The sequence below is a fragment of the Hetaerina americana genome, unplaced genomic scaffold (genome assembly GCF_022747635.1).
Source record: "Hetaerina americana unplaced genomic scaffold, ioHetAmer1.1.p SCAF_13, whole genome shotgun sequence".
Lineage (NCBI taxonomy): Eukaryota > Metazoa > Arthropoda > Insecta > Odonata > Calopterygidae > Hetaerina > Hetaerina americana.
The window spans coordinates 12672546-12697090 of NW_027286403.1; the positions used below are offsets into that span (position 1 = coordinate 12672546).

The following is a 24545-nucleotide window of genomic DNA, read 5'->3' on the forward strand; positions in this document are numbered from 1 at the left end:
AACAATGAGCCCTTCATTTTCAACTAGATGCTGGATTTCTTCTACAGTTAAAAATTCCATTCTCTTTGACTCAATCGTGATTTGTGTGCCAAGGCTTCCTGATCTATTTTGCGTAAGAGAAATTTCCTATCTGAAAATTTTGATGGAGCTGTGTGCAAGGCATTCTTCCCTCCAAGTCAAGGTGAAGGAGCAAAAACAATGATAGATGAAAAGCTTAAGTAAAGAAAGTGCACTTTCATGATCCACAATGCAGCAAGGAAAGAGAAAAGTTACATATGTTGGCTTAAATTTTGTTCATGATGACAATGAAGCTTATCAACAAAAACCTTCCTAAAGAGATGTGTTTTGCTTTAAGTGACTTTCAGGTGTCTTAAGTTGAAAATTACAAAAAAGTTATTTTGATGTCTATTACTAATTATTCCTATCCAGAAAGCAATTATAATACATAGTAAACACAAAAAAAGCAGAGAGAAGTTGGGAGGGAGGAGAGACAGCTATGGCATATTTTTCAAACTTTCAGTATTTATGACATATGCTAAGACAAGTGTTTGCAATTTATAAAAAATGCCTGCAGAAATGACCAAATTTCTCATTTCACTGAGTTAATTCTTGTGGATTTGAATAACAGCACAATGCCATGCATAAGTCTTAGGGAATTTTCTTATGTGGCTTCAAATAAAGTTGTTATTTTCAAAAAAAGAAGAAAGAGCGTGGCATGCAATATGCCTGCGTATAAAAGTCTGCATGGATGATGGGCCATTAGCAGCCCTTTACAGCACCAGACATATACCATTGTTCTATTTCTTTACTTGCGAGGCCAAGTATTCAGTTGATATAGTATCTTCTTCCTTGACCAAATCTTTAAGACTCAAGCTGCCAAATCGCAGAACATCCAATGAATTTCAAACAATACTATTCATGACTTCACTAGAAAACTTCCTGAGCAATGAAGTTTGATTGCGAGGGGAAACAAAATACCCTCTTAGGCATTTAGTTTTTATGATTAAGGAAAGGAATAAAAAACTGGACAGCTTAAATGTAAACTGCACATTTTTAACAAATTAATTGAAATCAACCGCAGATAAATGAATGTTCAATGAATCCATTACATTCATCAGCCATAAAATATTCTTGAACCTTTCAAGATTTTATCGGTCAATAAGCATGGCTAGAACTTGGTCATCTGTAATTGGCTTACTATATCACTTGCAGAGATGCAATCTATTTCTTTGGAGTGATAACTAGTTAGGCATTTAAGTGGACTGGATTACGGGAAGTCTGCTGAAATTTATATTTGAAACATCAAGGGCTTAGTCTCTTGCAAAAAAATCATTTGTTGAATATACAAGTTTCATGGAAGTCGCTCTCAGATAATTTAACACATTTGTCCAAGGAGCTTAAGTGACCATATTAACAACTCTTAGATGAAACAGTTTAATAAAATGAAAAAGGCACATTACAGCATTAAGTCCAGCTTAAAAGACCTTATTTAAATGAAATTTAACAACAATAATTTGTGCATATTTTATAATGAATCACCATGAATATAGGAATTTCACAATTCGTCTCATGATAGCACTGAATAACAATAAAATAGACAACAAATTTATATGTATATATATCTCTATGCATATACAAGAAAGTGTGTGTACTTGACTTAATGTATAAATATTCATGAAAAATGTTTACTAAAGGGAATAAAAGCTCTGTCACAATCATGGCAATGACATATTCAACTTTAGAATCTATATATAGAAACACAGTATCATTTTTTAAAAACATTTTGGTGGCCTGGCAACCTTTCTCAATGTAAGGTACAAAACTGAGGATTTGGGGTTTGCAGGTGGTAGGTAACAGTAAGGGTTGACAGGAACGATAAGGGTGTATCCCTTAGAGGGCAAGGCTCAGGATTACATTTGAGCTGGAGCCAGATGCATGTTGACTAAATGGTTTTCGGGATGTGAGGCATTAATCAACACATTGTTTCAATGTGCCTATTATTGCCTCCCCTTCAGACAACATTTTAACTCAAAATGCTCGAGTCAACACTCATTTGGCTCCTTGGCACTAGCTCAATTCTAATCCTGATCCTTGCCCCAAAAGGGGAAACCCTTTTCCTTCCAATCAACTCCTACCGATTACCCACATTCGCAGATTTATTCTTTCTCTTGAGAAAAAAAAGTGCCCGGGCGACTGAAAGATTAAAAAATCCATACTGTTCCCTTAATGCATTTATAACTTATCAAGCCACTCTAGTGATGGACCTTATATTCACTTAAGTAAACATTTTTCATGTATATTTACACATATAGTCAAGTGCACACGCATATAAAGACAAAATGAAAAATAAAAACAATGATTTCAATATATTGGATCACACCAGCATCTTATCACAGACCATATGGATTATGGGTGTTTGTAAAGATAATTTAGGAAAATAATAATTTTCTGAAACTATGTACAGCATTCCATTAATATTTGCGGTAATAAATTTTACATTGGTGTAAATGACGCAATGTTTCTTCTTTTTATTTTCTCTCATCACTAATAATACTACAGATTATCACTATGATACATGAACCCCTACTTTATACCTCAATAGTAGAATTTGATCCATATTAATTACTACAAAATGGCATTCCTCATAAAATACAACTGCATAACTTCATCATCTTGGCAGTGGTTATGAGTTTAAAAGATAAAATGACAGTACCAAAAATAAATGCAATGATGAAGGAACATATTAACGTCCTCACGAGGCAAAAGGAAATATGTCCTTTCATGACACTTTTCTGCAGTCAATCATATTCGTTAAAAGAAACATAACAGGATACAAAGATTCAATTCTACTGAAATATTAGTAATTTTGTATAAAATCCCATATTCTCTTGTGATATTACTTAAAAGGCAGGTGAATGATAAATTAGCAAAATGAAGAACTCCTTAGTAATTAATGTTTCATGGACTTTCTCCGATTTTATCCCATTCCAGCCGAATGCAGAGATTTTGGTATGTTTCCAATCATGAAGAATACCAACGAACCTGAGAAGAGTACGAGGTATAATCTACTTATAACCATTCGCCACGCGCACCCTAAAAACATAAATGAAATACTAGCGACAATTTATAGGAACACTATGTGTCACCATGAAAATAATATTATCACATGGCTAATACTCTTGACTAATTACTGACTTGTAACTTCTGTTTTCCGGCGTAAATTTTATCAGTATCAAAATCGAAACCCTAATGGAAGAAGGCATTGGATTGATGTGACCAAGACTTGGCCATGAATATCTGATGGTTTCGATAGGTATATTTTTACATCATCACCAAATTCATAAATGAATTGTCGACACACTCCACAAGGAGAGACATAATCTGGCCGATCGACCATCTCAGCTGCTACAGCTACAGCTTTAACACGCCGTCTCCCCTCAGATATTCCCTTTGCCAAAGCTGTTCTTTCTGCACAAATGCAATTTCCATAAGAGGAGTTTTCAATATTGGAACCAATGTGTATTTCCTCTGAATCATCCCAGAGCACAGCCGCGCCAACAGCAAATTTGCTGAACGGACAATAGGCATATCTTCTTGCACTATTGGCAGCTACGATTAATTCCCTCTCATTTTTGTCTGAAAGAAAATATTTAAGTACATTAATAACGAAAATAAGAATTCATTTGATCAATTTCGATGAAATAACAGCTTTAAAAGTTATCTCAGTTTAAATTACTTTATTTCAATTGAAAAACTCCAAATAATATCATACGTGACTGTACTGCGTAAGATATAAATAATAATTGCACAGGCACCATATTTCGTGAAAGCAAGAAACTATTTTCCAGCAGGCAAGGGTTGAATGCCAGGAATGATGAATTAACATTACCAGGAGATTACCACAGTGCTTTGTGCATGTGCTGCAAGTCTACAAGAGATATGGGAACGTTTCTTTACACGCGAACATGAAAAAATTACGGACTTAGATATAATAGATGGTGTGAAATTCTTAGGAAAGTGTTGCGATTATATTTTGGTAATCTTCTTGGCGTCCCAAAAGACTCACCTAGTTCTTCAAATGAAATAAGGTCCCCAGAATTTTTTGCGTTTGCCATTTTGCAGAGACAGGCAAGTATCAGTTCGCCTAAGAGTAAAAATACTTCCAGTAATATATTTGAACGATCTTTAAATGTAAAACAAATTTGGCGCGGTTGAAGGAATCAACTATGAGGCTTATGGAATAGAAAAAAAAGATAATAGTTTATCTCACCACTTCTCGAATCTGGAGTTACTTACGCTATGAAGTCACTATTATCACATTAATTACAAACGTCATCATCCTGACAATCGTCAACACTGTTGACAGCTGAAGAACTAAATTGAGGTGTCGACAGTAGCGCCAGGGCATTGCAGCGCATTCTGTCGTATACTGTCGTACACAATTCACAGGGAAGTGTCTGGAAGTACTACAATGTAACAATTCTGCTCAATGTTTAATCGTAGTCGCCATGACGTCGCTGGCTAGTGTAAAATTTTTGCACTCTTAGAGCAGGACTTAATTTAGTGACATTTTCGTCGGTCATTTAATTGTGCGCAGGAGCATCGAGGTTGGAAGTGTCGCATATTTGTTTCATAGTAGTTTGAACGGTGTACCTCTTAGGAGATGTTGCAGTTTTGATTTGACTCTTTCATTTAGGAACTAATTGGCGGGCGATTATTCTAGAACTTCACTTTTTGGAAACGATCTGCTATCGAAATGAGTGATTTGACAGCCGAAGAGGTAAGCTTTCATTCTTTCTGTTTATATTTTAAGTTGCTTGTACATAGAGTATTAGTTGCCTATTTTCTGAATTCTTCCTCATTGTTTTGGTTAACCTCTGAATGAGTATAGTTTGTTGTTTGAATGTTGATATGTTCTGGAAACATCAACACCACAAATCTTGAAATGTATTAAATTTTATAATTTGCCATTTTGCATTAGAATATTTCCTCTTAATTAATATTGAATTCTTTTATGAGTTTTCAAGATTTTCTGCAATGTTTTAAAAGTATGTCGCTATTTCAACCGGCATTCTACTTGCTTACAGATGTTTTTTGTGAAAATCGCAAACTTTGTAATGCATGACATATTTTATCGGTTGTCGTTGAACACATCATACTCGAACTTACTTTTTCGTCATGTATACTCAGTAGTATTGTGTGTTTTAAAATTTGGGAAACTATTTTCATGCTGTTTTTCCTTTCTGTACCGGCATACTGGCTACCACTTTCCCACTGAACGACAGTAGTGGAGATAGATATTGGAAAGCATTGCTCGTTTTATCGTTTAGCCATAAATATATCCTCAGCATTTATATTAACATTGTCTGTGAGTTTTAAGCTTTGCACGGTCTTCATGCCGAATTTCGTTTATAGTTCGGGCATACTGCTTATTTCCTGCTCAAAAACTGTCATTTTGCGTATCTTATTTTCTTAGTGAAATAATGTTTCATATATGCACACAATATGGGTCAATATTTTGCCCTTCAATCAAGCAAGTGTTCTAACAGGTGATGTCCAATCCCAACCCATGATGCACCATATAAATCAATAGCCTCCAGTACTCTCTCTATCCCAGGGCAGTATTGTTTTAGTCTTATTTGGTCATTCGTTCTTACCGACGTACGGCACTGGAGTGTTATGCCAGGAATGTTTTGACTGATTTAGTTGTGAAATACGGCATTTGTGTTGTTGGAGGAAATCGCTTTTGTTTTGAAATGGGCTTCGAAAACTTGAATTCTGAAATCGTCGAAATGGTTCTTCCTTGTTGTTGTAGATACGGAGGAGGCGGCTCGCCAGACTAGACGTTACGCTGCCATCTTTGCACGAGACAGCAGGCGATCCTAATCCAGTCGCTACAACCCAATCTGCGATTTCATCATCAGCTGTTGTCACAACTACTATGCCTACAACGGTGACATCAGCATCTGCAACACCGACATCCGCGGCTACTACATCCGCGACTCCGACGTCTGTGACAGCTACATCTGTTATACCTGCAACTGTGGCAGTGGCATCCACCTCACTTGGGATGCCAGTGGTGCTAACTAATGAAGGTATGTTATACCGCGTTCCTACCTATGTATCATGTTAAATGTCATCTGAAAAATAATCCACTTGCCGTTTTACATGCAATCCATATTTTCTCTAGGATTCATGTAGTTTCTAGCGAATAACTTTCTGCCGTTTTTATTCCTAAAATATAACCACTTATGATATAAGTGGTTGCTTAGGTTCTTTTACCGTTTTCTGGTGAGCATTAGGGGTAGTTTTGGTTTGTTATTTAAAAAACTATGCATTCGCTATGACATATCTTAGGTTTGTTTTGCTGAATTCAATTTACAGCTGTTCAAACGTATTGCACAGGTTAGAGCATATGGCTAATTCTGAGTGATGTGGGGGTGGGACTGTGGCAATAGTTTGTAAAAGTGGACTTGTCCCCACTGTGAAATTTATGATATTTTCTGTCGAAAAGTAGGCTTTGCTACATAGCATAGAGTTTTGAAATTTCATGCTTAGGTTTGGCAACAACTTCCAGAGAGGGTTCGCCTTTCATATAAAACTACAATACCACTACTACGAACAGGGTGCTAGGTCACCAGTCATTCTGTTTGCACTACCGTACTTCCACGTATACATGGCACCCCTTGGTCCACTGAAAGGGCACGTGGAAAGTAGGTAACTGTGACACCATTTGTGAAGCATATGTTATGAATCAAACCACATTTATCAACCGTATGGTTGATTTATCAACCGTATTGTTGAGGGTCGAGTTCAGCCAGTAGTAAGCATAATAGTGTGTAAAATTCACCCATTAGGATAGTGGGGCTAGTTCCTTTTGCTGTGCTGCCTATGGTTTCTTAGAAGATGTGGTAGCCAAAAAATCACACAGGCTGGGTGTTGCTGAGGGTTCCCAGAGATGTCACCTGGAATCGAACCTTTGCCCTCTGGTTAGTAACCCAGCAATACCCACTGGTCTGCCATGTCCCCAAACCTGCAGTAAAGCTTTCTAACTGAATACTTAGATGTTAGGGTATGCAACAGCCGAATTCTGGATGGTCCTTAATAATCATTAATCCATGAAAAAATAGCACTGATTGCCTCTTTACATCTTTTGAACTCTATCAAGCTTCACAGCATGAACAAAGAAAAGTTTGTAAATATAAACGTACAGTTTCTCTGCCCTCTACCAGCATGATGATTCAAGGACACAGGGGGCAGGTACAAGACGTTACAAGGGTAGTGGGTTATATGGAATAAAATTGGCATCCCATGCGTGATTGATAATTCATTACTTGATCTTAAAAAGATGGTATGATTACATTTTGTAGCTAATATGATAGTAGTTTACCTTTTTGGTTTTCTATCTCACTAAATAATCCCTAGTGTATATTGTAATGGTACCTATAAGGATGAAATAAAATAAACCTTTATTTATTAAGTTTTGGGATAAGAAAAACTAATTTTTTGGACCAAGCATTGTGTTCAAAGATGTAAATATAAAATATTTCTTTTATGTAGAATCAAACTCTCTGCTATTGAAACATGTGCATACGATTTAGTGGATGTAAAAGTGATATTTATAATTCTTAAAATCATTATGACCATTCATTGTGAGAGAAATAGATCCATGGCCTATGCTAGCAGTACGATCAATGTATAAAATATTCTCTTTTTGATTGTTGGCAACATAAGACAAAAATCTAGGTTAAATTACAAACTAATAAAAAATATTTTCAGATCGAGACACTTGGCTATGTGTGTGACAAATGGTTTGGTTCCTTGTGCTTGCATTCATAAAATTTGCTAATACATGTCTTTGCCTGTTAAGTCTGTAAAATCAATGGTGAATCAGGACCCCGGGAAGGTCAGTAATATCAGGCACAGAAATTATTGACCCTGACATGCATATATGTCCTTCATTGGTCCTTACTTGTAAAAAGAATGGGTTTGTTTTTACCGAATACCACTATGCATGGTTACTTGACATATGAAAGCAAGATTGTGTACCTTAAAATTAACCACTCACTCTATTGAGTAAAGAAAAAAAGTTCACTTTGATTGCTTTTAAACTTGACCTTAAGAAGCTGTTACTCATGAGTTGTTACTGCAATGTTGGTGAATTCTTGGGTAGTGAATTGTGATGACACTGCTGTCCTTTGCACAACATTTGTGCTCTGCATGGAAGTACGTTTTGTACATCCACTCTTCATTCTTGTTGGTCATACTCATTGTCATGCACTTGAGAGACAGAACAATATAAGTTATTGTTATGAGTAAAAGCAATGGTAAATGATACATGGTATATGTTTATTTTTCTTTTGATCACAGTATTTTAAAACATATGTATCATGAATCGTCTCTTATTCAATATTTAAAAACTGTAGCTAGACGATCTCATTAAATATTGAATGGATGAAAGGAACTTGTAAACAAGCTGTTTTGATAGAATTACATTATCATTTTCTTTCTCGACCAACTGAAGGGGTTGTACACCATAGTGAGTACTTTCAGTTGATGTATTGTTAATGAATACTGTTTATGCAATAAGCTGTTCAAGATTTCAGAAACATGGTATTCATTGTAATTCTGAACTTAGTAGCATAGGGTAAGGTAGATAAATTTGTTTAATCCTGCTTGAAGTAGTACATTCCATGCTTTTCCCAGGACTCAAAATCTTCCTTGCCTTTAGAGTCTCTGAAACAGTGTTCAGCAATGACTTTCTGGTGCACTTTCTTGTCAACCTCAAATGAAGTACTTTTTAAACTTAATGTTTTAATGCATCATGCTGTGGTACTTCATTTTATTATTTGAATGAAATTAGCATAGTAAAGTCCACTCAGCTTTTGAATTCTTTCGTCTAGGTTTCAATTTACACAGAAAAAGCTTATGCTTCTTGGAAATGACTTTTGTATGTTGTGACCTGGGTCAAAATAAAAAGGGTCTGTGGACTATTTCCAAAGTTGTTTAATTTCTACAGTGATGTATTTTTTGTGTAGCAGTTAAAACTCTCATTGTTTCTATCAGCATAACAAAATCAGTGCATCAGATTTCTGTGAAACCATCTATTAATCCTATGTGCATCCCATTCAAATGCTTTCATAATATGCTGACTCTTATCTCTCCTCTTTGTATTACAAACATTCCATTCCCCCCAAAACATTTAACTGACCACCATTATGTCTATCCTGTCATGCCCAAATGTCATTCATACAACCATAGTGTTGATTGGGCTATGCTGTTAAGTACTGCCATGTTTGTCATGTTAGCTTAACATTTTGTTACATTTCATATCATAAACAACCTTATTGCTTGAATTTGCTCACATTATACTTTCTACATTTATGCTACCATCTCATTCTACCTACATTCTGCCAAAGAGTACAAAATCATTCAAATGTCAGATATTTCAGTTTTGATACATGTACCTTTTTCATTCTCACTCTTGCATCATTGAAGCGATCCACAGCTCCCTGTCAATTTCCTGTGGTCTCATGCAATGGTACTGCGTTGCCAAATTAAGAAGAATTGGCACATTTTCGACTCCGGCCATTATACCTGCCTTAGCCATGCGTCCCATTTCTCATACACTTGTAGCAGTAGTGATGGAGTTAATATTATTTTGATTTAAATGTGTCTATAAGAACAATAGCTGCTGTTCATCAGTCAGTTTTGCCTTGCCGTAGAAAACATGCATGTGTATTCTAAAAATGGTATGATCTGCACAGCAGTAGGAAGATGTGTTTGTAAATTGACTGATTAGATCTTCTAGCAGCATTAAACCAAAATTTGCTTAGTTTTGAATTTTAATTTCAATTATTTATACTGATATGTAAGTATGGATGCATATGTCCTGGGGTTTAGTAATGATTTTAGAGTGAATTTGCAGAATAACCAGTATTTACAAGATGCACATATTGTAAATGCAACAGAAGCATGTGAACTCCTGGCAATACTTTCTTTTGAGTTGATCGCATTAGTGCAGAATAGGGCAAGGGAGAGATAGAGCAGTACTGTGCCATGAGACTTATCACCTAGGGTCTCTTTGCCCTTCTTCAGAGTTCAAGGGCATATAGAATAACTATGGGTAGGGTTTCATAATCTTAGCATTGAATGACTCTTATTGGAGATAAAAATAAAGGAAATGCACTTAGATTACAATCCCCAATCTATGAGTATTAACATATTCATCATTTTAGTTTTACCTGGTTTTTTCATTTAGAAGAATATTAGACCAAGTAAATAATAGACCAATATCTATTATCAATCCCTAAAAAAGAATTATATTATGTGTATGTGGGTTGAGGTAGTCCAGTGGGTAGAGCGGTGGACTGCTGACCGGAGGGTCCCGGGTTCGATTCCCGGGCAAGGCACTCTGGGCACCAGCAGCTCCACCCAAGCTGAAGTGATTTTTCGGGGTACCAGGTCTTCCTGGGAAACCATAACCGGCACAGGGAAAGGAACTGGCCCCCCTACCCTGATGTGTGAATTTCACACGCCGTAAAGGGCTTAGTACTGGGTGATCTCTACCATCACCTACTAAAAACCGACCTTCAGGTTGATTACTGTGTTTTTATTATGTGTATATTGTATGACTGCTGGCTAATAATTTTCAAGTTCCAATATTTAAATTAATGCTGGTATTTGTAATCATACAGATGGACAATTTGTAAGGTATCAATCTCATAGGCAAAATTGATTTTTGTTGAACTCGTTACGGATATTTTGCTCAACTCCGTGACCATCATTGGGAGAGAGAGTTTGACTACAGGGAACACAGCAGTAATAAAGTACTGCCTGTGGTCAAGTGGGGGGGTGGGGTTAGAATACATTTGAGAGTGGGGAGGGAAAGTAAGAGAGATGTGTTGTTTGTTGTATTATGTTGGCTCTGTACTTTTATGCCTTGGAACCAGGTTAAATAAGGGGCTGTTGATGATTCCCGGTTTGTTGTTCATAATTTGGCCTATGTGTATTTGCAAGCTCTCTTTGCCGTTGAGTTTGAAATTTTGGGTGTCTAATTAGGGATAAGGCAAAGCAAAATCACGAGCAGCAGTACTGAAGACGCAGAAGAAGCCTGAATCAGTTGGAATAAGAACTTGGAATGTTAGGGCAATGTTGAGGGCAGGAAAATAAGAGAATATAAAGCAAGAGAATGAAAGAGGAAATATACAGGGTGCGCTTATCTCTGGACTAATTTCAATTTTAATTTCCTGTCATATCGTAGATCCGCTAGAGGTCGCAGTTGGCATTCTTGAAAGCTATAGGCATCTAGTAAACAGTCATAACCTCAAAATGGCCAAGATTGCATACGTACAATTGCGGAGTACAATCAAAGAGCCGCAATTATCGAAAGTGTTCGCACTGGACATTTGCCCAGTGAAATGGTTCAATTCTTTGGGTACCCCAAATTAACTGTTAACGATCTTGTGGCTAAGTATAATGCTTTGGAGAAGTCTGGGGAAGGTTTTGCTACCCCTGGTATGAAAACTTCATTCAAGGAAACGCTCAAGTTCAGAGGAATTTTGAAGCATTTCGTGAAACCGTTGATGGTAACTGTGGCCTCAGGGAGACAATATGTCTTTCAACTGGATGGTGTACCAGCTCATATGAGTCATTTAGTCCAAAACTGGCTCTCAGATAACATTGACAAGTTCTGGTCAAAGGAGTTTTGGCACCCAAATAGCCCGAACTTGAGCAACCTCGACTATGATGTTTGCAGCTTAGTTGAAAGAGTTACCAAAAAGACGAGGCATGCTGATGTCGCATTTCTAGGCACCACTATCGAAGCAGCATTCCCAAATATGGACAGCTCTGTTTATAAAGTGTGTGTGATCGATTCAGGATAAGATTGGAGGCGGTCATTGCAGCTGAAGGGGGTTATATTGAGTAATGTTACTCTTGACATGCCATTTGAGATACCACTACTTGTGTGTAAAAGGATTTTTTTGTATTTCTTTTAATACATTTGCGAAGGAGGAAGAGGTCGATAGAATATACAATCCGTTAGAGGATATAATTGCGTGTGTTCCTCCAGGGAAAGATTTGATAGTGATGGAGGATTAGAATGCGACAGTAGGTGAAGGAGGAGGTTGTCATGAGGTGAGGGACTACAGTTTAGGTATGAGGAATGACCCTGGGGAGAAAGCAATTGAGTTCTGCGTGAGACAGGGGTTAATCATCTTGAGAACATCTTTTAAACACCTTAAAAGGTGTAGGTATACATGGAAAATGCCAGGTGACTCAGAAAGGTACAAGTTAGATTATATTATGGTTAGGCACAGGTTTAGGAACAGTGTGATCAATTTGCACAGCTTCCTTGAAGTGGATGTGGACCATAATTTGGTTGTTATGACGTGTAGCTTCCGTTTCAAAAAGTTAAGGCAGGGGCGGCGGGTTAGGAAATGGAATCTAGAAGCATTAAATGGATTTACAAGTAGTAGTAGTAGTTTTGAGGGGAGGCGACCGACAGCTAAGGTCATTTGCGCCATAGGGGATGGACAGGAAAGGATGAAGGGTGGAGAGAAACCCGGCGTCGGCATTAGCCTACTCTTTACGAAAGGCGCCAAGGGGTCCGCAGTTTAACGTCCCATCCGACGGACGGCGTACTCCCTCAAAGTGCCCTCCACAAAGCACCTCAAGTAGGGATCGAGATACCTCTGAAAAATATTCAACACCGCCGGGATTTGAACCCGCGCCCTCAGGGTGGGAAGCCAGTACGTTAGCCCCCGCACCATCTCGATCCCCTGGATTTACAAGGAAGGAGTATCAGCAGGCTGTAGAGAATATCATAATTGAGGTAAAGAGCGTAGTACTATCGAGGAAAAATGGGAATGAATCAAAAAAAGGATATGAAAAGCGGCAAATCAAACTATAGGAACCATTAATGGGAAAAGGTCAAGGAAACCATGGATCACGGATGAGATGATTACAAAGAAAGATGAGAGAAAAAAATGGAAGAATGAAAATACTGAGTTAGGTATAAGAAAATACTGAAGGAGTTAAATGATACATTGAGACGGTCAACAAATAAAGCAAAAGAAGCATGATGGCAGATGCAATATGAGGATGTGGAAATTTTGCAGAGGAAGGGTGAAATTGGTGTGGTATACATCAAGGTTAAATTACTATCGAGAAGTAAGAGTTATAGATAAGCCAGGTTAGATAATAGTTGACACAGAAAAGATCTAAGAGAGATGGAAGGAATATAGAGAAGAACTGTATGGTAAAGAACTAATACCAGCAAGCTTAGGCATAGGAAGAGAGTATGACGTTGATGAAGATAGCTTATCTCCAGGCTTACCCAGCATTGATTTAGAAAGGGTGTTTAGGGAAATGAAATCAAATAAGGCCTTGGGGGTAGACAACATTGTTGTAGAACTTCTAGAGGGCTTAAGAAAATGTGGGAGGAAGAGTTTTTATGGACTGATTCGTAGGGTCTAAGAGGGAGGAATCTGTCTGGACGACTTTGTCAGATCTGTGTTAGTTCCTATTCCATAAAAGGTAAAGGCTACATCATGTGAGTACTACAAATTAATGAGTTTTGACAGATTTTGGACACAGCTAAAGTAGTTCTTAGGATCATCAACAAGATGAGGAGAATGGAGAGCAAGGTAAAAGATTATCTGTGGGGTGATGTTTGGGTTCAGGAAGTGAAGAGGCGAGCGTGATGCAAATGCACTGATGATGGCTCTAATAGAGAGGAACATATAATACAATCAAGATATATTTGCCTGTTTTGCGTATTTCAGAATGGCATCTGAAGGAATGGATTGGGAAAAACTCTGAATATATTGCAGAAAATGGGAGTAGATTGGAAGGATGGGAGACATCTGCATCCTCTACATGTCTCAGACTGGTCAGGTATGAGTGGGGAATGGAAAGTCCAGATGGGCAGTGTTAGGAAGAGATGTAAGGCAAGGTTGCCCATTATCAATGGTGCTGTTCAACGTATATGTGGAGGAAATGATTAAAGAGGCATGTGAAGAACTGGAGATTGGAGTGAAAGTCATCAGGGAACTCATAAAACTAGTTAAGTTTGCTGATGATTAAGCTTTTGTGTGTCTGGCCAGCCAAGGGGTTGCAGGCGTTGCTGAGTGAATTGGAAATTCAGTGTGATTGGTATGGGATGAGAATAAATGTAAATAAAACATGGATCACTGCAAGGTTTTTTCAAAAGTGGCAGCAAAAGTTTCGAAAAATTTATTTATTCTAAGTGTTGCTACAATGCCTCAAAAATCTTCAATGTATATCCCTTGATAGTTGACACATCTTTGCCAGCAGCTTTTCTATGACTCAAAGGCTCCCTGGTAGATGGATACTGGAAGGCCCATAAAAGTGCGCATGCAAGTTTCTATGGTCCCATGGTGGTGGTTTGCGAATAGGAAATAGGCTGCTAGTGCCAAGTCAGGACTGTGAGGGGGGTTGAGGAATTGTTGCTCTGCCATTTTTCGTCAGGTAGTCAGTTACCTTGGAGCAGGTGTGGCTGGGTGCATTGCTGTGATGCAGATTCCAGTTTCCGGTGATGATTGGCATCAGGCAGTTGATCCTTCTCTTTAGTCTTTTTAGCAATTCTAGGTAAAAAGCACCATTCACTGTCTGTCCCTTAAGTACAAATTTGTACTGGACCACCCACTTGGCATCAAAGAAAATGATGAGAATGGCTTATGTTAGTATGCTGTCCTCTATTCATGAAGGAAAGATGGTTAACAGTGCCATGAAGTGTTTTCAGAGTAATGAAAAAGTTATGAAAGCAGACTCTGTAATTTTCAAAAATGTAAATATAAGATTAGTAGACAAGTCCTACATGATGTTTGGAATTACTGATTTAGTAAGAAAATCAATTGGTATAAAAATTTAATTTTCATTTGGTTGGCATTTGTATGTTGAATCTTATTATTTATATAAGGTTAGTGCTGGTTAAAACTCCTTTTGGGAAGTTTTAAAAGAAGTGGTAATGCAACTCGTGTGTTGCAAAAAAACCAGATCTTTTGGCTGGGAAAGTTTGAAATGCGTGGAAAATAATTCTGAAGGACTACTTGCTTAACATTTCATTAGTAACAGAATAGAAAACAAAATCCCATCAATATTTTGTGTGAAATACATTGCAAATGGAAAGGTGTGCATAAAGAAACAAGATATTGGTACCGTGAGTGTGACAAGGAATTGTTTTTTGACGAATGCATTAAAGACTATCATAATTTACATTTTTTTGTAATTATATTCATCAAAATTAAATGGTAAACCTTCCATTAATTCAGTGAATCTAGATTGATTTGTATTATTTACCATAATTTGATTTGGGAATATTAAAGGTTACAGTTTGTAAATTAGCGGGTGTACTGACAGGGTGGCCATTCAGTCAGGGAAATGAGGACTGAGTGAAGAGTTTCTGTTTCTTCAAAAATTTGGAAATAGTTGCCAAATGTTTGGAAAATTTTGGGCAATATTTATTTGTATCAGGTGCTAATATGGAAATCAGGTATTTTCATTGAAAAAAATATATTTTGATTATGATGTAAGTTCTCGTTTTCAGTTTGTCTTAGATCCTGAAACAAACAAAACTGTACAGTAGAACGGGCCTCTGTAATATCAGTGAGTGGCCCAGCAATATTTTAATCAACTGGTGACATTGAATCATGGCAGATTCATCAATATTACCTCATACATTTTTTAAATTTCACACAGCTTTGTCTTCTTGCTTTCAGTAATTCATCTTCCCATGACAGGGTTTGCATTTTATCATTCATTTTCAACAGGAGAAGTTTTACTCGATTTCTTTAAAAGTTGTGGGAAAGGGAGAAGTAGCAATTTATGGAGTCTAGTATCTGGAGAGAAGTATCAATTTCAAAGTGTGGAACAACTGATAAAACGTTTTGAGAATTGGAAATTTCCAAAAATTTCCATTCTCCAGACATTTCTCCTTTTGGTTGTAAGGCCGCTGTGAGTTTACCATGTGCCATTGAGGGTGGATACCCTGGCTGAAACTGATGTACTTGTGTGCCTGACTTCAGTTGCACAGTTAGCTTTCAAAGAGATAAGGAATTATCATTTTCCAGGGCAGTGGAGAAAAATATGGAAAAAGGATGGCATGTTACTTGGGAATGAGTAACTAGGAAATGAACAGCCACCCGGCTTTGGGTTCCTGAATACACTTAGAAGCATTCTGGTTGGTGCGTTAAAAGTGCTTCAAGGGGAGTGTTGGAAACCATTTATTATTTTCTCATCTTTTTGCTTGGCTATGGCCTCTATCTACTTGACACAAGGAGGCCATCAGTGCGACCTCTACCACCTTACATTTGATAAGCGGGCTTCTACAGCATCATGATCCTTGACTTTTCATTAGTGAGGAAGAGGGCAAGACTGGAGATGGATAGGTTTTTCAAAATCAGTCTGTTATGACTGTCAATTGTTGATCGTATAGAAAATCCAAAGCCTCTTTGGTATGATGATGAATTGTGCCACTTATGATAAACCAATGGGGTCTGTAATAAAAAATAGATTATACTTGTTGAAAATCTCAGCTGAACTCATTCCTGCTTGCTTTTCTTTGTATCAGATATATCTAAGAAGGTGTAGTAAGGTATCAAGTGAATTTTCAAATTTTGGATAGTTGAAAGCTTTACTTTAAGCTAAAGTATTGGCAAATCCCTATACAAATGTGACTTTCAGATATGCAGATTATCTGTCGTGGTGGCCCAATGTGGCCAACTATGCATAGTGGCTCAGACTCTACATGATTATATTTACAAACTTTGACTTACATAAATATGATCTGAAGTTCTGTGGTCTATTGTTGTTTGAGGGTGTTTACATTAGATTCAGTTCTACTTGTATTGGTTATGTTTGGGTTATTTATACGGATTTATTTAAAATTTGTTTTTCTGCATTGTGATAAAATTGTAAATCTTACAATTAATGACAGGTTTCAGATGGATGAGTAACCCAAGTGTGCCTAATACCTATTGTAGGGGTAGCACTAGAGCTCTTAGTCTGTTGGCCTATTGACCATAAAATTGATAAGATCAACCCATTATCTTAATTCTAAGTATCAAATGGTCTTGAGGATTCCTAGGGTTTTATTGAATAACCTATTGTCTAATTTTTTTTGTTAATGTATGATATAAATGCTTCCAAAATGGTGTTGAATTTTCCTTTTCCATTTATTTTATGATCTAGTCTCTTTTCCCATGGAGGAATCTTCGAGACAGCACAACAAATTTGTCTCAAGGCGCCCGGTAACCCGCAGAACCTGTGGCCTCAAACGAGGGAGAAGTGAATGTGGGTGTTGTGAAAGCTGGGTGGAGCAGGGTCATAGATGTGTTGAATGTAGAAGTGGAGCAAGCACTTCATCCCAATTGCGAAATGGGACCAGTGATACAGATAATGGTGATGTTAAGTCATCCAAGGTTTCTGGGCAAGCAGATGCCCGTTGCAAGGTTTGTGTCTGTATTCCTTAAAAAAATTCTTGGAAAATATCATTCCAAGTTTTTAAATAAGTCTGAAATGAGTGAATTTATTTGAACTCTTAGGGTCCATGTTTTCATTATTTGTTCTGCCTTAATGTCTTCGCTTTCATTAATTAATTGTACTAAAAATGCCAGGTGACACCAGTTTTAGAACTTCTGTAAATTAAAGGTGTGAATGGGCTGTACTTATGTTCATGCATGAAAACTTTCTTGGAAACACCCTTAAGGAATGAAGCGTAGTAGTTTTGTTTATGGATATAACAAATGCATTGAACTAAATATCATCTTAAGAGAAATTTATAACTAGTTAACCTGGTGAGGGTGAAAGAAAGGGAAAAAAAACAACTTTGCACTTCCACACACTTCTAATACAACACGACCATGGTTTCGATGCTGCGCTTCATCATCATCATTGTGTGGAAGTGCAAAGTTGTTTTTTTTCTCTTTCTTTCACCCTCGCCAGGAAAGAATTCCACAAAGTTAAGCCTGAAACTGTTAGCTTTATTAGTTAACCTGTTTAATATCTGACCAAGATGAATTTGCCGAGAAACATACCCTGCTTGAACATGCCCAGATATTAATGAATAAGGTAATTGAAAAGCAGAAATAGATCCTCTGTTTCCATAATTTGTTTGATCAGAGAAAGGCAAAATCACTGGCAGCCTTTGAGATAAATAAACATTTTAAATGATTGTTTAATTAAAATTGGTGACATTCTGTTAAAATTGTAGTTTTTTATAAATATTTATTCAGAAAAAAATGTGAATATATTCATTTTTTTGCATTTAATTTTTTTGCTTTGTTTCCCCAAATTTAATCGAAAGATTAAGGCTTGTATGTGGGTCATTACATTATGATGGATATAGTTTCATATTTTTTAATCTATATATATAAAGGAGAGTGTTTGTTTGTATGTATGTAATTTGTTTACTTTTTTGCTGTCATAGAAACAGCATTTTTCCAACTATGCCAGCAGGATACTTTTGCAAGAACACTATTGTATTCAGAATTGCCGAGATATTATACGTGGAATACATCAAGGAAAGTCTTTTGTAGAAGAAAAATGGGCAACTTTGATCCTGAGAATAATATTTATTCATGTGATGCATTGGGCCGAGTCTACACAGTCCATCCTAACAACGCCGAATGTTATTTTTTAAGAATGCTTCTACATACCATTAGAGGACCTCGCTCATTTGCAGAATTAAGAACGGTAAACGGAGAAATATGTGAGACATTCAGAGAAGCTTGCTAGAATTTAGGGTTGCTAGAAGGAGATCAACACTGGGATGACTCATTGCGAGAGGCCAGTTTGATTTCTCTTCCAGGACAAATCTGAATTTTGTTTGCCATCATAATAACCTCCTGTAATCCATCTAACACAAAAACATTATGGGAAAAATATACAGAATAAATGAGTGAGGATATACTGACTGAAGTTCGAAGTGAAAATCCTACATTGGATATTACGTTTAACTCCGACATTTTTAATAAAACTTTGATTATTTTGGAGGAAAAGTGTATCACCATGGTTAACAAGACTTTAGTGGAACTCGGTCTTTTTGCACCTGTACAAGATCAACAGGGTGTATTTTATCCAGATTATATACGTGAAACTAGCTACAATGTCTTAGACTTAGAAGCATACATCGCGGATAAAAAGCCACTTCTTAATGAAGATCAGAAATTCGCGTACGAAACAATAATGGATCAAGTAGATAAACAAGAAGGAGGTATCATTTTTCTTGATGCTGCTGGTGGCACAGGAAAAACATTTTTAATTAATTTAGTTCTCGCTGAAATCAGGGTTCATGGAGAAATTGCTCTAGCCGTTGCATCTTCAGGTATTGCAGCGACATTAATGGAAGGAGGAAGAACAGCCCACTCTGCCCTTAATTTGCCACTTAATATTTCCCGACAAGAAAATCCCACATGTCATATAAATAAAACAAGCGGCCAGGCACAAGTTCTTATAGAATGTAAATTGATAGTATGGGATGAGTGTACGATGGCTCATAAAAAATCTCTTAAGGCCCTCAACGCAACACTTCAAGATCTTAGAGGAAACTGCAGTTTAATGGGAGGAGCTCTGGTACTCCTGTGTGGAGACTTCCGTCAAACTCTTCCTGTCATTCCAAAATCGACTCCAGCCGATGAAATTTATGCCTTTTTAAAACATTCTGTTCTATGGAATCATGTCCAAGAAATTAGCCTTAAACAAAACATGCGAATCCTCTTAAGAGATGGGAATGTTCAAAATTTTGCAAATAAACTTTTGGAGATTGGAGAAGATAGATTAGTTATTGAAGCATCTGGTATGATAAAATTGTCATCAGATTTATGTGTATCGGTGAAAACTGTCCGCGATATGATACAAGCAGTCTATCCTAACGTTAATCAAAATTATAAAAATTTAGAACGGTTGCGAGAAAGAGCCATTCTTGCTCCTAAGAACGATGATGTTAACGAAATTAACAAGGAGATACTAGCCATACTGCCAGGAGACGTGATTGAATATAAATCGGTTGATACCGTAGTGGATGCTGACGAAGCCGTCAATTATCCAACGGAATTCCTAAATTCACTTGATCCAGCTGGATTGCCATAACATCGCCTTATACTTAAAGTAGGATCTCCAATCATTTTATTGCGAAATTTAGATCCACCAAAACTCTGCAATGGGACACGATTGTGTGTGACAAAATTAATGAAAAATATAATCCAGGCAGTCATTTTAACTGGAAAAGGAAAAGGTGAAATAATTTTTATTCCACGGATACCTCTAATCCCAACTGATCTTCCCTTCAACTTTAAAAGATTACAGTTTCCAGTCCAGCTAGATTTTACAATTACCATTGATAAATCACAGGGACAGTCTTTAAAGTTTTGTGGTGTTGATCTAAGATCGCCATGTTTTAGCCACGGGCAACTTTATGTTGCTTGCTCCAGAGTAGGTTCGCCTAAAAATTTATATATTCTTTCTCCTGGATATGAAACAAAAAATGTAGTTTATAAACAGGTGTTAAATAAAAAAGATTCTTAAATTTGTATGAAGTAGTGTATTATTGTACTTTATAATTTGTTGTTTTTATTTATGTAGTATATTTATATTATTGTTTCTCCCTAACCCGTGCAAAGCCGGGTATTCAGCTAGTAATATATATGCAAGTCATTCCACAAGTCCGTAGAAAAAAACGTTGGTTAGATGTTTCTTTATTTTTCAAAAAATATCCCTTAGCCTCGATACAATCTTTACCTTTTTAAGCCATCCAAAAAGTAGGAATTCAGAAAGTTCTAAAAATAGGCATCCATGTTGGTAATGACATTCAGCATAATTCATTTTCTGCCAAAACATTTTTTAATGTTTGGAAATTAATAATAGCCGCTGTGGGCCAAGTCTGATGACCATGGTGAATGTTGTAATAATTCTAACTTTCATTGCATAATTTTCTTCGCTGAAACTGCTCAGTTGTGCCCCCATGCATTGTGTTGATGGAAGAGATTTTTTTCTTTGCCAAATGTTTTTTCTTTCTTTTTTCACTTAACGGTGCGATAATGATGCATAATTAACTCCAAATATCATTTGCCATTTTTGCAAGTAGTCACTGTAAATGATTCTGTGTGCATTCCAAAAAAACCATGGCCATCACCTTTTTTCTTTTTCTCTGGATTGAAATAGGGTATCCATATTTCCCCCGCAGTTATGTGATACAGAATCTCATCAGTATTTTGACGGGGAAGCCCCAAAGTGCCCACACAGTTAATCTTTCGAAACCATAACTTGCGTTTTGTCTGTCATTTCCAATGAAGTCCCTTCCACTTGATGTCCTGGACAATTTCAACATTAGTGGATGTAAAGCCACATTTAAAGTCATTTACCCAGCTGTAAATCAGTCATGAACATGGGAGCAAATGTGCCGTGAACTTCATCCAACTTGGCATTGGTTTCTTTCAATGCTATAGAAGTGTTTAATCAATGTCAGAAACTCATTTTTTCCATTATTGCAAATTGTTACTTCAATCGACTATGAAAATGAAGCTACATTATGGATGTAGCTAAAATGGCAGGCTAAAGGGAGTAAGGCTTACCAAAAGCAAATCTTTTCTGTTGCCACAAGCACCTTGGATTTTCTAAGGAATTATTGTTAGACCCACTTATGAAGTTCAGTCTTCACCATTTCCCACCATTTTTAAGTATATCGTTCTGGCTTGTTCCTCTTTATTAAATTACTTTCTTATTGTGTAACCTGAGAACTGTGTATTAGGCCAGTAGACTGAGCTACCAGATTTTTGATGTGTGTATAATGTTTTACTATTTATGCTTGATGTTTATTTGCTAATTACTACTTAATGTAATTCATTTGTTTAAATTAGGTAGGCATGGAATTTTTCAATTTTCAGTTTAAAACCTCAATAATGAGTTGTTTTTGGTTTGAATTACCTTTCTCTAGCTTTTTTTACTTTCATATCAATGAACTACACAGCGATTTATATTTTTTTACTTTCTTGATGTGGCACCTATGTTTGAGAATTATGTTAAGTTAGTCTATCTGTAATGTTCAATTTGAATGACAAATAGACAAGCAAGCTAATCAAAAGTGATTAGAGAAAATGGTATTACGCTCTAATTTTAAAAAAATTCCCAGGAATAAACCTAGATTTTGGTGAAAAATACCTCTAATTGGTCCCTTTTCAGAGTGGAGGTCTCCAATGTCCCTAAAATTGACCTCTAAAGATGATGGCATCCTTTTCTTACCACCAGCAATAATAGAAATAATATTTAACTTTTCCTTTTGCCTTTGAAAAATTTTCCAGTTATTCTCGTGCAATACCTGTCCTCTATTTTTCTCATGAGAATATTCTAAAAATTGAGTTGAACATTTGTCCTTTAAATTTTATAAGTACCTGATTTTAATAGAATATTCATCAATAGTTTGCAAGAAAGTACTGCAGTGTGTATGTTTGTGTTATTCCTTCCTCAAATTTTTCTTTTAATATACTCTTCAGATTTCTGTGGTAGGTAAAACATGGAATTTAATAATACATAGAACACTTGGCAGTAGAGAATCCAAAACAAAGAGTTAAAAATACTTTGTGTTGACTGATGAAATAAATTATTTTCAGCCATTTTCAGAAGCAGTCATACAAGAAAAACAGAAGGAACTGATGAGCAGAGTTCTGGGGTATACTGTGGAAGAGGGGGAAGGGTCTTCAAGCAAGCCATTCTTGCCTTTTACTTCTTTGCTTAGTAAGAGTGACAAGAAGTTTACAGATATAAAACAGCTACTACGCGTGGCATTTTATGAGGTCCTCCTGAATACTTGTGAAGAGGTCACCCTGAGATGGGAATCTGCTAGTGGTCCATATCAAGGTCCATCTACGTCAAAAGGCATCCCCTCACCTACTGATTCCAGGGGATTTTCCCAGGCCTCTACTTCACGAGAATCCCACATCCCTGTGCCCTCTGTTTCTCTCCCCCCGAGGCCTGGTCCTTCAACAAGTTCAATAGCTCCAGATGGACGAGATGTTCCTGGCACCTTGGATCGGTATGTAAAAAGCTAGCTTAGAATTTCTGTAGTCATCAATCTCCTATTGTAGAGCTTTCCTAGTTTATTACCAATGACATTCTATTATAGTAAAATTAGTATCCGATCTATTTTTAAATAGTGTCATTATTTAAGTTGGTGACTGTTAATCTTGAATTAGTTTTTATAAATTGTCATTTATTTCGTAGGAAGTTGGTAGATTTAATATTATCTCTTTTGGTTCTCCGTAGGACATCAAGGAAATTGGGGGATACCCTTGCTCAGGCAATGGTCCATCTGGAAAACAAGCCAAAGGCCATGGAAAATAATTTTTTGAAAGTCTTACAAGTCTATGAAAAGGCTTTGTTTGAAGAACACGTAAACCCTAAGGTAAAGATATTTTTTGGCTAGTAAAATGTTTTCATATTTATTCACATGGTATCGCATTCAGTTGTGAATTATATCTCATCAAGAAATAACCTACAAGTAATATTATCCGATGGACATGTATTTATGTTGAAATATCCATTAGGTTGTCTTTGACCCTCTACCTCAAACCCTGAGACATGATTTTATTAACATGCTAATTTTAGAAGGCTTGATGCTCTTGGTGTTTGTCCTGGCTCAAGAAGAATTCCTTGAAATATGTTCAATTTATCAGTTCAAAATGATTTTTATGTGGTAGAATCTCATAGAGTCCGGCTGATATCTAATGTCAGCTTTTTAATCCAGCTCCTAGCTTCTCATGCTGGAGACCTGGGTTCAAGTCATAGGGAGTGGTTGATTAGCTGTGATTTTCTGGATCTTGTCATCTGCTGAGATGTTCCACAGTGGATATCTAAAGATGTGTAAGACATAGTACTTTTCTATCACTCCAATGGCCATCACCCATGTAGCATATCATCTAACTCCTGATTCTTCTATCACTCCAATGCCTATCACCCATGTAGGGCGTCATCTAACTCATGATTCCCATTGCCTGGACTTCTTCCTCCCACGCTCATCCTCTCATCTGTTGCTCTTGTTTGATCCATTTTTAACCAAGTCCAAAATTCCCATCTTCCCTACCTTCAAGTTTCAATATTTCAGTGTGCTCCTCATCCCTCAAGATTGGTTTACAATTGGTAGCTGCCTCCCAAATATCCATGTGATAAATGGTCCTGGTCTCTTGTTTTCCCAAAAAATACTTTCCCCTCTTTCCCGCACCTAGCAGATATTGGAGTGATAGCTTCAATAATTTACAAAGTTACTTTCTTGAAATGAAAACAGTTGTATTGTGTACCTTGCAAACCTTTGCAAAATTATATCGTTTACTTCTTTAGCTATGTCACTACTACAAGAAATAGATTTTTTTCTTTTAACCGTGGACTCAGATTATGGAGATGCTAATGCCAGGTTTCCATTTACACTTCCTTGGCTCACTAAAATCTTGTTCTCATTTTCATCACCCACTTATCCCAAGTACAAATGACATCAGCTCCCAATCACCACTACTAACCATCATGTTGATACTAGG

At 36.8% G+C, this 24545-nt stretch overlaps 2 protein-coding genes across 4 annotated transcripts in view; one reads left to right on the forward strand and one right to left on the reverse strand.

Moving 5' to 3' along the window:
• Positions 1 to 1430: 1430 nt before the first annotated feature.
• LOC139686098 (cytidine deaminase-like) lies at positions 1431 to 4360 on the reverse strand. 3 transcript variants are annotated; one of them, XM_071583260.1, is made up of 3 exons: positions 4297 to 4360; positions 4067 to 4144; positions 1431 to 3636 (listed from the first exon to the last, which is right to left on the reverse strand). In XM_071583260.1, the coding sequence occupies exons 2-3, from the start codon at positions 4113 to 4115 to the stop codon at positions 3233 to 3235; spliced, it is 453 nt and encodes a 150-aa protein (XP_071439361.1). In that variant the 5' UTR covers positions 4116 to 4144; positions 4297 to 4360; the 3' UTR covers positions 1431 to 3232. The 3 variants fall into 3 exon arrangements, with proteins under 3 accessions (XP_071439361.1, XP_071439363.1, XP_071439364.1); XM_071583262.1 differs by having other exon boundaries at positions 4271 to 4353; XM_071583263.1 differs by lacking the exons at positions 4067 to 4144; positions 4297 to 4360 and adding an exon at positions 3773 to 3921.
• A 60-nt stretch (positions 4361 to 4420) lies between these two features.
• Positions 4421 to 24545, forward strand: part of Ube4B (Ubiquitination factor E4B) — a 70568-nt gene continuing 50443 nt past the window's right edge. Inside the window, exons 1-6 of the mRNA XM_071583259.1 lie at positions 4421 to 4607; positions 4697 to 4780; positions 5816 to 6095; positions 17215 to 17474; positions 22629 to 23050; positions 23281 to 23419. Coding sequence (XP_071439360.1) covers positions 4757 to 4780; positions 5816 to 6095; positions 17215 to 17474; positions 22629 to 23050; positions 23281 to 23419 — 1125 coding nt within the window. The 5' untranslated portion in view covers positions 4421 to 4607; positions 4697 to 4756. The remainder of the gene's footprint in view (positions 4608 to 4696; positions 4781 to 5815; positions 6096 to 17214; positions 17475 to 22628; positions 23051 to 23280; positions 23420 to 24545) is intronic.